Genomic DNA, 16589 nt, shown 5'->3' with positions numbered 1-16589 from the left:
TGTTGGGTTTTGAGTTCGAAACCTTCAGCTTCGAAAGGCAAGATAAGGTATCAGCCTGATGCTATTCTCGGTTTGTACACATAATGATCGGCCTCTACCATTAACATCTTTGTATCTCTGTAGCACTACATAGCGAGGCCCAGAAAAATTCCATGGAGATTCTCAACTTTCACTGCCTTCTGCGTTTCATTCTATCTGGACTGGCAGCCTTTTCACAGCTTGGTTCTGCAGTCTCATTTGTGGAACCTCGACACTTTTGTCACAGACTTCGTTTGTTTGTTTGTTGATCTGAGGGATTGTGGTTCTGTAATGCTGATCTTGGGCTCACGAACCAAACCAGAGATCTCATTATCAGACGTGTTGGGCTCTAGGGCCGGATTGTTCAAAGTCTATCCCTTCACTGCCCAAGCCCCGTACTCTTTTTCTCAAGCTCCCCAAATATAAGGTGCGTATTCCGCCTGTCTTTTCTCTTTCCTGTTAATGCTCCCGATCTACGGCCTGGGCTGGCGCGCAAACCACACTCTTTTTTTGCGCGACGCAATTTCTCCGCAACAAAGACATCATTGTACAGTCTGGTGATAACAGCTCTCGACAATGTCGTCAACGTCGTCGTTGGCAGACTTCAGCGGCAGGTGCCTTTGCCACTGTCATGCTGGACCTGATCGATCTGGGTGCACTTGCACCTGCCCTCCTGCCAGCTCTTCTTCAACGCCAGTGGTCCTTCCCCTTACTCTGAGAGCCCTCCTCGCTGCCGGCAGGCACTTGATACGCTGGCGCGCTCTGACCTTCTACTACGATTTCATCCCTGAAGAGAAGACAAAGACCATTACCAACGACATCCAGAACGCCGCCGCCGTCATCCGACTGCATTTGAATCACGTTGACGTCCTTGATACCTGGGCGCAGTACATCGCCGAGGTTACCCGCGCAGCCGCCTCTCCTCCATCGTCCAGCACTAACTCCTCCTCGGGCGAAGAGCACTTCAAAGGAAGAAAACGATCCTTCACCAGCTTCACGCGCAGGCTTGTGCGCAGACTGGCTTCAATCCCTACCTCACCTTCCTCAGAAACTCTCGATAGCACCCAAACCCGGGCGTCCTTGACTGCTATTCGGGACACCTCAGGAACCCCATCTTCGTCAGGTAATGATAGCAGCAGAAACAGTAGCACCAGCACCCCTTTGCTGCCGATGTTTGTCATGGTAGCGGAAAGACTGCAAGTGTCACGCAACCAACTGGAACTTGCGTTCAAATATTACGCAGCCTACGTGTCATCAGACCGTGTGAAGCGCATCACCGCCAAAGACCTCGTCCGTAGCCAGCGATACAGCGACCTTGGCGAGATCATTCTCCTTGACATGCAGGAACTCGGCATGTTTCCCCATGCCCCTGTCTGGGAGCGACACTACCAGCAGCAATACCCCTATTTGTATCTGAACGCGGAGGAGCCGTCCAGTGGATTTGACACTTCCGCCGAATCAACCGCGCTCCATTCGTCGTGTAAAGGAGAAGGATATGCCCAAGGGGACAAGGGACCTTCCCTGACGGCCCCCGTTACCATAGCCTCATTCGACCGCGCCAATGGCTTCCGCCGAGTACTTCTCGGCAAGAACCATGCTCCTGCTACGGAAGCCATCGCCAGCTGCACAGAACATTACTTCGTGTGCCTGCGCTATCAGCAACCCAGACCTTTCAATCCGATGCGGCTCTGGTTGTTGATCACAGAGCGCATCAGAGATAAGAAGAGGAAGGGAAGAGCGGTGACGACGGACGGCAACGGCGTTTACGACGCAGCGGGCATTGAAGCCATGCAACGCCACCACCAAAAGAATTACAGCGTCGTGTGGAAGATCAGAGCCTCGTCTATTGCCCCCGTATTCACGATGGAGGATTTGAATGGTTCCAAGAAATTCAACAAGAGGCGTGCCGGGGCTGATCTTTAGATTGAATCACGGCAGTACTTGGTATTATGCTGAGCAATCGATCCATGACATTCGAAAAGAAGGTGTTCGGAATGGGATGTGTGCTGCATTTGGGTTGGGAATGAGCGGGAAAAGGAGCAGTAATATGGCGTTCGAAGATACCCCAATGTTTTGTGCAGGACATGGCACATATGGCTGGCGAGCTTTTTTTCTGTTTTTGGGCGCATCGATGTTGCATCGAGTTTCAGGAAACCTCGGGGGCAAGTGTGTACCTCTCTCTACTTGTCGACGTACTTGACCACCACTTTGAGCTACTTACCATCGCGTTTAAATCTCCATTATGAAAATGGCCGAAAAATGGAATAGGCTTGGTCCTATCCTCATTCTGACTAGATCCATCGCTGTGACCTTGCACTACTAGATCATGTTTCAGCAGGGCATGTTTGTAGAACAGGACGTGAACGAAGTTCCCAATGATTACACCTTTAAAATTAAAATTCAGGATGTGACGAAAAATTGGCACGATTCAACTAGTAACCAGCGAGTAGTTCCAGAGATATAGGCCACGTAGTCGTACGTGTCCACTGGCCGCTTCCGCTCTCCTTTATTGGGCCCTGTCGGATTTGTAGCACATACTGAACATACAACTAGAGACTACTCAATTGTAAGCCGTGAGAGCAGGTTTCTTGGCATCAGTTTGCGACACTCCCAATCGCTCGATATCGGATGCGTCGGTGCGGCCCAGCGCGACAGGCTCGACAGGCTTCTCCGCCAGATCGGTCGCGGCGGCAAGAGCTTGCGCGGTGTCGACGTTCGCAACGCTGATGCCATCGACGAGGACGACGGCGCCGTGTTGGTGTTGTCTGGCGCCGTCCTCCAGGTCGTCTGCGTCGGCGGACTCGGCGCCCTTGACACCCTGGAAGGCGGCGATGCCCTTGCGGGCGGCGGCCTTGTCGTCGAAGGTGCCGTAGAAGTCGTACTCGTCGCGCTTGCCGGCGTTCTTGACCTTCCAGATCTGGCAGACGACCCAGTACAGGACGGAGGCGGAGGCCGCGCCGAAGAGGTAGTTGCCGCGGTAGTAGTCGATGGCGCCCTGCGAGACCTTGATGCTGGGGTTCAGCGTCGAGATCATGCCGGGCATCGCCGGCACGAAGCAGACCACCCACACGACGATCGCGCGCAGGTTGAACCCGTAGTAGAAGTAGTACGATCCCTCGGGCGAGCCGGTGTACAGTTGCGTCACCTCGATGTTTTGCTTGCGGATGAGGTAGTAGTCGACGAGCATGATCCCCGTCAAGGGACCGAGGAAGACAGAGAAGCTGGCCGCCGTTGCGACGAAGACGCTCGACGTGTTGTAGAACAGCCACGGCTGCACGGCCCACGAGAGGGCGGCGCCGATCATGGCGCCGCGCCGGATGTTGATGAACTTGGGGAACAGGCCCGCCAGGTCCATGCCTGCCGCGTAGCCGTTGCCCAGGATATTCTCGGCGAGCTGGGAGATCAAGAACCCGAGGCCGCAGAAGAAGGCGGCCGCGCGCGACGTGCCGCTCCAGTCGGTGAGCATCCACTGCGTGATCAGCGTGAGAGGGTTCCAGAACGGTTCCCCGCCGTAGATGGTGACGCTTGCCGAGGCGGCAAGAATGCCCATGAGCGGGACGGCCATGCCGGGGACGAAGAGCGAGAACACCATACCGGGGATCTGGACGCCTTGTCGCGTGGCGAAACGGGTGAAGTCTGACTGGTTCAGGATGCCGGCTGAGATGGCTCCCAGGGATGCCACGATGGCGTAGACCCATGCCCATGCTGGAGTGATGCCCTCGAGTGTCTGCGACGGTGTGGACCAGAGTGGACCAGGTCCTCCGGCTTTCGTCGTTGCCCAGATACAGATGCCTAGCATGACGAAGAAACTGACTGTGTTGGCGAATAGAACCGGCCATTTTGATTTCTCAGGACGGATCATCTGCCTTTGTTGTTAGCTTTGAGTTTCTTCTGGCTGAACGAGATCGAGCTGCGGCCCTCTTACATACCATCAATGGCACCGAGATGATGTGGAATATGAGAAATCCAATCAGATCTCGCGTCACCATGTGTGCACTCTCAGGCAATGTATTCTCCATGGTCAAGAACGAATAGCTCCAGCTGCTCAAGATGACGGTGACACAAAGCCCGCCAAGCCATGCTTGAGAACCATACCAAATGATGGACAGTAGAATTCGGATGAGGATGCCGATGTAAGAGCCATGGACTCCAAAGATCAATCTGGGATTCAGCGTCAGTTCTGGATTCTCATTGGTGGGCTGTCATGATGGTATCAGACCTCTGAGCAATTGTAAAACCAATGTGCCACTCAGCTCCCATCCAACCATTTGCCAGGATGAACGCGATGATGAGAATTCGAGCAACGATCATGACACCCACGATATGTGGAATGCTCAACCCGAGGATCAGAAGAGAGGCCCCGCCAGCCCAAACGCTGATACACAAGCTAGAGGATGTTGTATTAGTCGCTGCCAAAGGACGTACAGTCGCGCAGAAGGCGAATGACTTACTTGGCAATGGAACCGAAGCCGAGATATGCTAGATAACCCCATGTTCGACGGCTGGGCGGCAGTGGGACAATATCTGGATTGATCCATCTGTTTGTCAGAGCACCATTGTAGGTGTTGTCCTCAACGGCAACCCAATTGATGAAAGACTGAAATTTGCTTGAGCCAGCCATCATCGGGGAGTGAAATCAGGCTCGTGGATCAGATATTCGAGGGACCGGTGTTTCTGGGTTGAGAGTCGCTCAGACGACAGGCTGAGATGAGAATCAATTGGCATCTTATAGGGCCCACAGCCAAGTCCCATAACGGATTCCAGGTGCACAGGTGCGATATCAAACCACGTTGATACTAGGATCAATCCATAACCTATCTCGCTTTCCTGGGGTAAAGGTTCTTGGGGTGGTGCAAGGTCGAGCTTCGTTTAGGCACAGGCGATGGAGACACCAGTGACTTAGCTCAACCTTAAGCTTGTATGCCAACATCCAGGATAGGGCCGGCTAATACGCGAGATAATAAGCCAGAATATCAGAGGCCCGTTTGGTTGCCGTGGATTTGCCTAGGCATTGGTGGTTAGCGCCCTGAGAAGGTAGACGGCACGCCTTAGATAGCGTTCCGATAGCAAAGGGAATTCAAATTTCATGGAATATGTCTGCATTGGGAACTGGAGATGATGGTGCCCTTTTAAGCTTCTGCGTTCTCAAGTGCCTATCAGGCCTCGACCCAACTAGAAGATAGCGATAAGCTCGCTTTTCTCAGACAGGAAGTTTGAGGTACATGTTAGGTATACCGAGGTGAAGTACGTACTGATGTACTATCAATATGGCTGGGTTGTGGGTCACGTGAAAAGAAAAGTCAGCCTACTCCGTACTCGATAACGAGCTGCTTAGCGAGAAACGCGAACGGGTCGATGGGCGCGTACATAGACTGTGATAGCCTGCAGTCCAGTATTGACTCAGGGTACTCGGTGCAGGAGACCCTGATAGCAAGTCAGTCGTTTCGATGCACTGCATCGCAAATACCCCTTTTCCACCAATTTGAGGCTGATGAGCTCGTATCCGACAGCTTGGAAATTGCGGGGTGCAGATGCCAGACTCTGGCGCCCACGAGGTCTGTGTTCGAGTCGACCCGCTGCTGAAATTAGAAGTATCGATAGCCTAGATAGGTTTGGGCTGGTATGAGAACCTAGACATACCTCGAGGCTCACTTGTGAATTCATCAAAATCTGTCCCAAAATCGGACTCGAACGGTTATCCACGATCCAAACCCCCTGGGTAATGCTCGGCACCTGGGATGAAACGTATTATTCAGTCGACTAATCAGGCGTCGTGTTTCCCGTGCATTGCTAGTAGGATTGGGCCCTGTTATCAACCTCTTAGTCAGTCTCCAATTTTCACTGTGGTGACACCTGTGGTTTCTTGGGTCCAAAAATTCAATTCTAATGTAATACTTACCGCCTGTGAACCATGAGAATATAAATTCCAACGGTTATATGACCTTGCTTGACGACTGGGATCCGACATCTGTAATCCCAAGATTAGTTGCCCAAGCCCCCGGATCCCACACAAATAGCCGCGAGAATTGAAATCAAAATGCCGGCGGATCGCCCCCTCGTTGTTGGCGTTGATGTTGGAGGTAGGGACAACAGACCATGGGCATCGCCGCTCTCTTGGTGAGTAGACAGACTATTGACATTGTGGACAGGAACCAACACAGACTCGGTCCTCCTTGATGCCTCACAAGTTGGAAACAAGGCCGTGCTTGCCTCTTACAAAGCTGCTACAACTTCCAATGTAACGTTGAGTGTCCAGGAGACGCTGCGAGTTTTACTTGACCAGTCCACCGTCGATCGGGCTGATATCTCAGCTCTTGCTATCGGCACCACTCATTTCATCAACGCACTCATTGAAAGAGACTCTTCTCGTGTTGAAAAGGTGGCAGTCTTGCGGCTTGCCTCGTATAATTTCTCTTCTGGCACCCCACCCTTCGCCGACTGGCCGAGTGCATTGAAGCGGATAGTGAACGGCTACTCAGCAATCATTCCTGGCGGGTGCAATATCGATGGGAAGCTCATCGCGGACATCGACCCCGAGGTCGTCCGGGAACAGGCCGACATCATCAAAGGTAAAGGTATCAAGAACGTGGTAATTGTTGGCATTGGGTCCCCTACCGACCATAAATATCACCAGGAAGAACGTGTGCGTGACATTCTGAAGGCCAAACTGTCGGAAAATGTCAATTTGGTTCTGTCTCGAGATGTTGCGGGCAATGGACTTTTGGCCAGAGAGAATGCATCTATCCTAAATGCATCCATTCTTAACTTTGCCCGCCGAGCAATCCGTTCCTTTATGGCAGCCATGAAGCATATTGGCTTGCACTGCCCGCTTTATCTAACTTCGAACTCAGGCCACCTCCTTACATTTTCCGAGGCTATGCAATTTCCGATCAGAATATTTTCTTCAGGAGCGACAAATTCCATACGGGGCGCTGCATTTCTGGCTGGCTCTGAGGTGGGTCAGACTGGTTGCGTGGTAGTGGATATCGGAGGCACAACCACTGATGTTGGCTATCTCCTGAAGAATGGTTATCCTCGTCTCGCAAAGAGTTACACCGACATTGCTGGAGTAAAAGTCAATCTGGAAATGCCATCTGTCGAAAGCGTTGGACTTGGCGGAGGTTCAATCATACACTTTGGCGCTGAAGGAGAAGAAGTGACGGTAGGGCCAGACAGCGTTGGGCATGATCTCCTGACGAAGGCCTTGAGCTTCGGTGGATCTGTGGCAACTGCTACTGATGTTGTAGTGGCCTCCGGAGATGCAACTCTGGGAACTCATAAAGCTGGACTTCCAGATAACCTCATTCCAAAAGCGAAGCTCAAGATGAAAAAGCTTTTGGAGGCCTGTATCGATCGGTCAAAGAATTCACCCGATCCTTGTACCATCATTCTTGTTGGAGGTGGGTCGATATTATGCCCTCCGGAATTGGAAGGTGTTAGCAAAATTGTGCTACCCGAACACGCTGGAGTTGCGAATGCAATAGGAGCTGCTATGGCGAAGATATCGGGCTCGGCTGAGCTGATGGTCAATGGATCCGAGGTTGAAGCAGGAATTGCCCAGGTGAAGGCTCAAGCTATACAAAATGCGATCTCCAGAGGTGGTAACGCAAGCTCAGTCACGATTCTTCACCAAGAGGCTGTTGGAGTTCCGTACACTGACAATCAGACCGCAATAAAGGTTGAAGTGGCCCTACCGGCGGACCACGAGAGGGTTCGAAGGGAAATGCGGCAGCTTGAGGAGGATTCAGACATCGACTTGGATAAAGAATTGTTTGAGGAGACGAAAATCCATGACATTGCCGCAAATGGCGATGCATCAAGCGATGAAAAGATTGATTACAAGAGCTACCGCCCAACTGTATCTTCGGCTGGCATATGGAGTCTGTCCGAAGTCGATCTTCGGTTCTTGGCTCTCGGGTGTTATATCTTGGGAACTGGTGGCGGAGGCTCCCCATATGCAACATACCTTGCGCTGCGACAACTGCTCGCAGACGGGCACTCGATGACTCTTGTCAGTTGCGATAGTCTCAAAGATGACGACGCCATCCCGACCGTTGGCTCAATCGGTACACCAGCGGTAAGTATAGAAAGACCTGGTGGCGACGAGATCTTGCATGCTTTGGACATGATGTCTAAGGAGGTGAACGTTAAATTCACACATTTTCTTGCATCCGAGATAGGGGGCGGAAACGGGCTTTCAAGTCTGAATCCTGGGAGCTCCAAGCACTATGGGCTACCAACTGTGGACGGTGATCTCATGGGTAAGTTTTCCTACAATTCCGTCCTATCTTGTTTGAAGCTGATAGCTCTGCAGGTCGAGCATATCCCGCTTTCGAAATGATATCTAGATACGTCCACGCAGCCTCAATCAACGAGATTCTCCCCGTAACGCTCTGTAGTGGCACAGGCGACAATGTTCTTATTCCAGCCAATCAGACGGATAATGTATCCGCTGGAATACAAATAAGAGATGTCTGCGTCTCAATGGGGTGCGTAGCCCCTTCCAGATCTCCAAATTGATGACTGACAAAAGTCTAGTATGGCTTGTGGAGCCGCTGGTGTCCCTTTAACTGGCAAAGAGATGCGAGATTATGGTATTCCAAACACACATTCTTTGGCATGGAGGCTAGGCCGAGTTGTTTCGATAGCGCAGCAGTCGGCATCATTGTCCACACTTGCGGACGCCCTGATCGAGGAATGCGGCGGACCTGAAACCGCCCTACGGCTATTCACGGGAAAGATCCGAAGCGTCGAAAGTGGTCTAACAAAGACGGCTCACAGCGTTGGCAAGGTCACCATCGAAGCTCTTAGTGAAGACGAAACTGAAAGCGACGCTGACAAGAGTGGCAACTGGAGCGAGGTCCTTGTTCCATTCATGAACGAAAATTTAGCAGTACTCGGAAGAGACAAGCAAGGTCAGGAGACGGTAAGTGCTGTTTACCCTGGGAAGTACCATGTTTTGCTTTGCTTAACAGCGCCCCTCTAGATATTGGCGACAGTTCCGGACTTAATATTTCTCTTGGATGTATCAACGGGCGAAAACATCGGCGTTCAAGAATATAGGTGAGCCGCATAACGGTCCGAAAGCTAACTGACTTGTGGACTAACCGGTAATTCAAGATATGGGTTGAAAGTGACCGTCATGGTCATGGCACCACATCCCGTGTGGACATCAAAGCGTGGATTGGAACTTGGAGGTCCCAGCGCTTTCAACCTGCCATATGAATATAAGTCATCACTCAAATATGTGAAACCACGAAGCGTCATTGAAGAATTTAGAGAAACGCCTTGACCGGAACACTGCTGACGTTGACCAATGCGCCTGGTTGCTGGCCAGCAAGTCGGGCTGACGACTTCGGTCCGGCACGTAACCTCGATTTTTCAAGATCACAGATGAGCTCCAATGAGATTGGATGGCAAGATAGACAACGGGGAAAAGAATCAATGCGCGAGCTCTCGGATATTGAAGCATGAGCGCGTCAGATGCTCACAGGCGCAGAATCCTGCGTGTTATCTGGGGCTATGCTGCTCTCGGGGATTGTCCACAACAGAAGTTCTGAAATGTCCGATATGAAGACTTCTCAATAGATTTAGAAATTGATTGATCCGCTTTCGTCCGTGATTCCCACCCCTGTCATGTATGAGGCTCAGAAACTGGTAGGGTAGGTTGATGGGTAATTTGGTCACGTATTCCCTACGGACCAGCTTGTCCTGCATCAACTACTCTTTACCAAGTACTCGGTAGGGAGTTCTTGACTAACTAGGAATGGGAATTATGCGCCAGAACAGGGAGTGAATACGGAATAAGAAGACGAAAGGCCACCCAAACTTCAAAAGTACCCAGGGCCCTGTGGCCTTATCTGGGAACACATTACTCATTTCACGGAGACTCTGTCAACTGCTCAGAGCCTTCTTGGAGATTTGTTCAAGTTCCTCGAAAGGATCCCCAGCAAATAATGCAGAGATAGGCATTGCGAGCAATCAAGAAGCTGTCTTCCCTTATTCGCCCACCCCTTGAGCCAGTTGTGATAATCTGGGCGTTTTGGCAGCTCGACATGATATGCGGAAATGAAAAGCTTCATAATGCAGATCCTCGGTGCTCATAAGTTCGCGCTGGGGCACCCTTCTAGGTTATTAAGTAATGCCCTGGCCTCAGTTATCGTTGTAGGCATGACATAGGGTATGCTGGTCGTCAGTGACCTTGAAACTGTGGTGGTAGGCTCAAAATTTGAGGCCGCAGAGCCTTCGATAAGGAAATAATTGGTGGTGAGCAAACCATGGACCGGCCATAATCCAATTCGCGGCTGCTATCAACGTGTCCAGGGGAGTGATGCTTTGCAAAAGCCAGGATTCTTGGTATGCTTGGTATTGTTCAGCAGGAAATTGAACCGGCACTCTTCAAACGAGAGGATCCCAACGTTTCAATCTATTCATTTGGGAGCGTCGAAAATACCATTGTAGGGTGAAGACTTTGCTTGCTGGATGAAATTTCATGATTGAAGATCATGCTGGACCAATTGTCACATCTAGGATTTTATGCAAGGCTGTCGCTTATGCAAGGCTTCACAAGGCGAGCCACGTCGTTTCACGGAGAAGTGCTCCGCCGCAGCCTTGGCATCAAATGTTTCGCGCTCATGCCTTGCATTCATTTGAACAGAACCCATCTTCACCAATTCGGTGGTAACTCGATATATCCGGACAAGTCTCCCGCCCTTTTCAGAAGTCAAGATGCTCGTCGAAGGTCAAAGGTTTCTCCATGAGGATTTGGAGCGGCTCGAGCAAGGCATCACAGACAGAATCGCAGAAGATCCACGAAATGTCAGTTGAACAAAGCCCTCCCTAACACAAGACGGTCGCTAACATTTGCGCAGATCAAAGACAGATTGAATCGCGATCACCAAATAAACGGATTCCTCAATCGGATACAGGAGCAATCAAAAAGACTCTTGGATATCTACAAAGATGCGGACGGATCTCGGCTAAAGGAAATCCAAGGACTTTCAACCGGGGATCCCCTTGAGGAGTTTTACAAGCAATTGGAAGAAGTGAAAGACTTCCACCGACGATATCCTAACGAAAATGTCGAGAACCTTGAGCGGGCGTACAAACGCAGGCGGCCGGATGAGGGAGAACCAGTCGTTTCAGAGATTGACAATATGTTCACTGGAGAAGAGTCGAATGGGAGATTTCTTGACCTAATACCACTACACGAAGCCTACCTCAATCTACCGAATGTGAAGCGTCTCTCCTATCTCCAGTACCTAGACAATTTCGACGCCTTTGAGCCTCCTCGCTTGCCTATCAAGAGACAGAACAAAATTACCGATTCATATCTTAAATACGTGGCAGACCTTGCAAGCTATCTTGAAGGCTTTGTACGGAGAACGAGGCCGTTGGACGACCTACCAAAGGTTTTCCTCCGGTTAGACAGAGAATTTGAGAGTGCATGGGAGGCTGGCACGGTCCCAGGGTGGGCGAAAGAGGAGTCGGCGAGCGCAGCATCAGGCGGGCCTCAGACGGAAGGCACGGGATCAGGAATATGGTGTCCAGAATGTGAAAAAGAATTCGGCAACCCCAATGTCTACAAAGCGCATCTCACAGGCAAGAAACATCTTCGCAATGCGGAAAACAAGAAAGGCGCAAGCAATGGCACTGCCAAACCATTGTCCACCTCGCTCTCGGGCGCAGCCTTGAAGGAACGGGTGATTGCATCCCACGAATCACGCATCCGGGCCTTGGCAGACTTGCTCTCGAATGAGCGCAGCAACACACGAGTCAATGTGGAGCGCAAGCAAGGAATGACAGAGCGCGAACGACAAGCTGAGCTGGATGCGCTCTTCGCCGAAGACGACGCTGCAGTCGCAGCGTCAGAACGCCGCGGCGACCGCGGCGATGACTCAGGCTCGGACAGCGACGGCGAAGAGAAAATCTATAACCCACTCAAACTACCTCTGGCATGGGACGGCAAACCAATTCCCTATTGGTTGTACAAGCTGCACGGCCTTGGAGTGGAGTTTTCGTGCGAAATCTGCGGCAACTTTGTGTACATGGGCCGACGTGCGTTCGACAAGCACTTCAGTGAAGCAAGGCACATTTACGGCCTGAAGTGTCTGGGCATCACGGGCTCGGGGACGGGCGGGCTCACATTGTTCCGCGAGATCACTGGAATCCAGGACGCTTTGAACCTGTGGGGCAAGATCAGGCAGGAAAAGCGCGAGAAGGACACCAAGGAGGACAGTGTCGTGCAGATGGAGGACGGCGAGGGTAACGTCATGCCGGAGCGGATATACCTGGATTTACAGAAGCAGGGTATCTTGTAACATTATTGCTTGTACTGTCAACACTCCCTTGCGTCGGGGGCCATGCAGATAGCTCATCTCTTTGGTACTCCTTGCCACCGAAGCATTCGCACGATTTTTGGCGGAGTATTCACCAGTTATGGAATGCAAGCTGTGCTGGTTGTTCATTCATCACAAGTAGTGAATGACATGTATCTGAAGAGAATAGAATTGGCAATAATCCATTGAAGTTGAATGCTTCTCTGGGCGTGGATATGTACGTGCCTAGGGCCCAATCGGAGACTTTCTATTTGACCGTGTGGTGAATCGTGATGCCTTTGTTTTCTTTCTGACGTTCTCCTCATTCTCATCTTGTCGCTTTGTCACATCTCATTGCAATGGCACTGCCATCTTATCCCGATCTCTCTTCCTTTTCACTTGCTGGGAACGGGCATTGCCAACAAAGCAAAGGCCGCATACTACCACATCAGCCGATCAACCAGGTCTGAGCCCGTCATGGATTGAGCGACGTCCCCCGCGGAACTGTGAACCTCTCTTATCCGCAACCAACTTTGACCTGTTGCATGGCTCAGTTGCACCCATGTTGTACAATGGTAAGCTGCGCGCATCCCATGTCAGTAGTTGAAGGCACTCTGCTCATGTTCGCCGTGTTTTGCCAGGGCCGTTTCAGGGGCTGTGGCCCCGGGACCCGCGTCTTAAGTCGGGGTATATCAACACCTTATATGCGTATCTTCTCTGTACCTGCGCAAGGCTGACCATATTCCATATCTGCGACGATTGGAAACAGTAAGTTCTTTTCGCGTCCTTGCTTTCATGATGTGGTATGGCCGCACAAGCGAGGTTGACGGTTGGGCTGCGGTGTGGAGTGGAGTGTCTGTGGAGAAGAAACTTCGTAAGTACCTTGGTCCGATGGTAATATCGAGGACATCTGGCTGCTACGGCCACGAGGGACGATGTTCAGTCAGAGCGGGCTATCCCGCATTGACCTTCGAAATCGTGGTAAGACTCAAGCCAACGCCTGCCTAAGTCCGTACCGAGTGTTTCCTTGTGGGGAATAGAGAAATGCAAATCCATATGCCGCGATAAAGCAATTCTTCGGCTGCAGCAGTCGTGGCGAAGCGCCACGGAAAGTGGTATTCTTTGTCAACATAGCGTCTTGCACAACGATGGACTTGTTTGTCGATCGCGGTGAATGGCGGTTGTTTGGGCAAACAGGCGACACGAGGCAGTGAAGGTGGTGAAGGTGGTGAAGGCGCGCGCAACGCCAAGTCTCGACTTCCTTCGTTGCGCATAACATCAACACCAACCCTCGCACTCTCGCACTCTCACACTCTCACACTCTCGCCCTCTCGCCCTACCCTCACCCCTTCCTTCTCCTGTCCAGAACCCATCTCAGCACAGCCTCGCCCATCCCCTCTCCAAGCTCGTTCCCCTATTCTCCACCAGGCCTTCTAAGTCTGTTGCATCGTCTGCTGTACCGTCTATTGTCCTGCCTCCTGTTGTCAGTGATAAACAGTCCCCTTCCTTCAAAAACACATCCCGCCACAATGGCTCCGATGAGACGACCCGCAGCCTATGCCCCCCTTCCTGTTGGGTATGCCTGGGCGACAGACATAGCAGCTGAGACATCAGACTCAGAGTCATCAGTATCATCAAACCCGTCAAAGTCGGTTGCCAGAGATGTCCCTTCCCTCCGCCTCAATAGTTCTCTCGTCTTTCATATGGCGGAGCCACAGGCCTGGGTCCAGCTATCGCCGCAGGCTAAGCTACAAAAAAAGAGAGGTAATCACCCCACAAAGACTACTCAGGGATGAACTAACTCGCCAACAGAACACCTCTGTGCGCAATGGGGTGAGGAGAATTTCACCTTCTTCGAAGACGCCCCTGCTGTTCGCAAACACCGTGGAAGAATCCAAGTGAGGCGCTATGACTACTATGCCCATTTTGAAGTCTGGGATGCAGAGCACTTCAACGTCCAGTATCACAACAGTATGACGTTGCTACAAGACGGACTGAAGATGAACGATGATGACTTCAACAGACTTCAGAGCAGTTTAGGCATTGTTGATGCAGAGTTCCTCCACGCGTTCAATGACTGGAAATGTCATTGCGGATCTCTTGAGGTGCAAGCGGGAAAGCAACCTCCCAAAACTCGAGCAGTAGCTTTGGCGAAGCGGCCACCCACGCCTCCAGCACTGCCAAAGAGCCTCCTCAAGCAAAGGGCCAGACCTTGCGAGTCAGCTTTGGGAAATCGGCAGTCGCCCAATGCCACTCTTGGAGCTCCTCGCCCTCCTCAGCTGCCTCCCGACCCTCAACAGTACCATGGACCTAGCGCAGCCTTGAATTATCCCCAAGTCTTTCCTTCCAAGCGCCCTGCACCTCACGCACCTTCCAATAGTCCCCAAGCTGTTACTACAGCTCCCACATCCCACGCACCTGGTACACCTCAACAACCTCAAGAATCTCGCGCACCTCACGCGCCCCTCAATCGTCCTCAAGTTCACAGTGCAGCTCAGAGAGTTCAGAACCCAAATCCTCGCAACTCTGCCGATGCTGTCGTTAGCATTCACTTGGCTGATGTAACAAGCAGCCGCAGAAATCGACTTCTGGCCAATAACGCCCCAAAATCACAGTTGCAACCTACCGGTCTCTCAATGGCTTCTCCTACCCAAAGCAAACGGATAAAACGAGACTTTTCAGAAGTTGATGATTCAACGCAGCAATACAACTTGCACCAATACAATTATCAGCAACGGTCCTCCCTACCGCAAAATTTTCAATGGCCAAACAAACGGACCAGGACTGAGGTGCCCAGAAGAAAGAAAATCCCGCTGTTTCTGAGACGTGAGGCTTCTCGAACTGTCACACTGCCTGGATTCAGAGAGACACCACGAAGACTGTGTGACCCAGAAATGTATGGTCAAGGCCTGAAGGAGAACCAACATAAATTTGCGGATGAACACGAATCCTGGCTAGTTGAATTGGACACTGTGTTCACCCATGTCGAGACAAGTGCGGAGCCGCTTGCCAAAGACGAGGAAGAGGCAAACGTCATCGTGAGAAGAACGCTCGCTGAGTTGTTCAGGGTCATCAAAAACCGATTCTCATACGAGCAGGAGCTCAGAGAATTCGACGATGCATCTTCGATTCTCTTCTATGGGCACATATATAACTTGTGGAGTAAGGGCGTGGGTCTGGCAGATCCTTACGTGGTCTGGGCGATTGCCCAAACCTTCAAAGTGGGCGACCAAGCCATCAGCGAAAAGGAAACACAGGTGTTGAGGAACGAGATGTTGCAGTATGTTCACAACAACTATTTTGCTCAATGGTGGCAGATGGTTGTGTATGCAATCATTACTAGCCGAAAGGCTTGAATCAGAATTTGGAGCATGAAGGAAGACTGAAGTTGTGGGTTGAAGAAGGAACTGTTGGATCAAGCTTGGAACCCTTGGGCCGCAAATTCACTACACAGTCGAATGAATCGGGCAGGACATACCATACCGAGCCACAGATTATCCCTTGCCTTGCATGAAAAGTCATTGACTGGGATAGCTTCACGCTGATTGAGATACGGCGGATAGGTAGCCATTGGCCGCTCTGAATAGAATTATGAGAGCTCCATATTGTCTTGACTACCTGACGCGTGTGAAACTAGCCCAGCCCCTGTCATAAGTCCCGGCCTCCTATCGCGACAACTCTATGAAATCTAACTAAATCGCCCATTAAGCACTCGAAACTCTACTCTCCAGGCAATGCATAGGACACCGGCCTACTGGAGGCAACGAAGTCGTCAAAACAACGAGCCATCTCACGTGCCTCTCCTGGCTTGGCAGTGACACGAGGACTTCGCGCCTCACGTGCCTTCCAAGCTGCAACAGCGCTACATGTGTGCACCGGATGGCCGCCATACGCAAAACAAACTGGCTCTTGGGGCATCCTGCGTGTCTACGGACCACCTAGCTAGGTATACCTGAATATATCCTTTTCCGCCTTCCGTCTCTTGACATCCTTGAGCTTTCCCAATCTGATGGCCAGTCCTTCCGGGCCCTACGAGGCCACTTGCCAAAGTGGCACAGGGAATGTGGAGTCCGCCAAGGCGAGGCTCGCGGCCCCTGAACTTAAACCGAACCGTACCGAACCCTTCCACAGGTCCACCCTGAGGTTTCCCGTTACCTCGATGGAAACATCGCATGGCTTTCCTTTTCTAGCTCTTGGATTATCTGGTCTCTTGGATTCTTGCATTCATGTGCACGTGAAAGAATCGTCCGTGGA

General features: G+C 51.5%; 5 protein-coding genes across 5 annotated transcripts; 4 read left to right on the top strand and 1 right to left on the bottom strand.

The window, feature by feature from the left end:
• Positions 1–594: 594 nt before the first annotated feature.
• On the top strand, positions 595–1941 carry A1O9_08787 (uncharacterized protein; the record flags this gene model as incomplete). The annotated part of the gene is made up of 1 exon (XM_013402270.1): positions 595–1941. One exon carries the CDS (start codon positions 595–597, stop codon positions 1939–1941), a length of 1347 nt encoding a protein of 448 aa, XP_013257724.1.
• Positions 1942–2578: 637 nt separating this feature from the next.
• Positions 2579–4639, bottom strand: A1O9_08786 (uncharacterized protein; the record flags this gene model as incomplete). Its single annotated transcript, XM_013402269.1, has 4 exons — positions 2579–3880; positions 3948–4179; positions 4238–4405; positions 4470–4639. 4 exons carry the CDS (start codon positions 4637–4639, stop codon positions 2579–2581), a joined length of 1872 nt encoding a protein of 623 aa, XP_013257723.1.
• Positions 4640–6055: 1416 nt separating this feature from the next.
• On the top strand, positions 6056–9310 carry A1O9_08785 (uncharacterized protein; the record flags this gene model as incomplete). Its single annotated transcript, XM_013402268.1, has 6 exons — positions 6056–6098; positions 6168–8279; positions 8333–8511; positions 8552–8944; positions 9005–9081; positions 9139–9310. The coding sequence occupies 6 exons, from the start codon at positions 6056–6058 to the stop codon at positions 9308–9310; spliced, it is 2976 nt and encodes a 991-aa protein (XP_013257722.1).
• A 1436-nt stretch (positions 9311–10746) lies between these two features.
• A1O9_08784 (uncharacterized protein) lies at positions 10747–12338 on the top strand (the record flags this gene model as incomplete). The annotated part of the gene is made up of 2 exons (XM_013402267.1): positions 10747–10836; positions 10890–12338. The coding sequence occupies 2 exons, from the start codon at positions 10747–10749 to the stop codon at positions 12336–12338; spliced, it is 1539 nt and encodes a 512-aa protein (XP_013257721.1).
• A 1526-nt stretch (positions 12339–13864) lies between these two features.
• A1O9_08783 (uncharacterized protein) lies at positions 13865–15691 on the top strand (the record flags this gene model as incomplete). The annotated part of the gene is made up of 2 exons (XM_013402266.1): positions 13865–14099; positions 14148–15691. 2 exons carry the CDS (start codon positions 13865–13867, stop codon positions 15689–15691), a joined length of 1779 nt encoding a protein of 592 aa, XP_013257720.1.
• Positions 15692–16589: the final 898 nt, after the last annotated feature.

Source organism: Exophiala aquamarina (assembly GCF_000709125.1).
Source record: "Exophiala aquamarina CBS 119918 chromosome Unknown aczIA-supercont1.8, whole genome shotgun sequence".
Lineage (NCBI taxonomy): Eukaryota > Fungi > Ascomycota > Eurotiomycetes > Chaetothyriales > Herpotrichiellaceae > Exophiala > Exophiala aquamarina.
The sequence above is the reverse complement of the archived record's forward strand: the minus strand, read 5'-3'. Positions and strand labels throughout refer to the sequence as shown.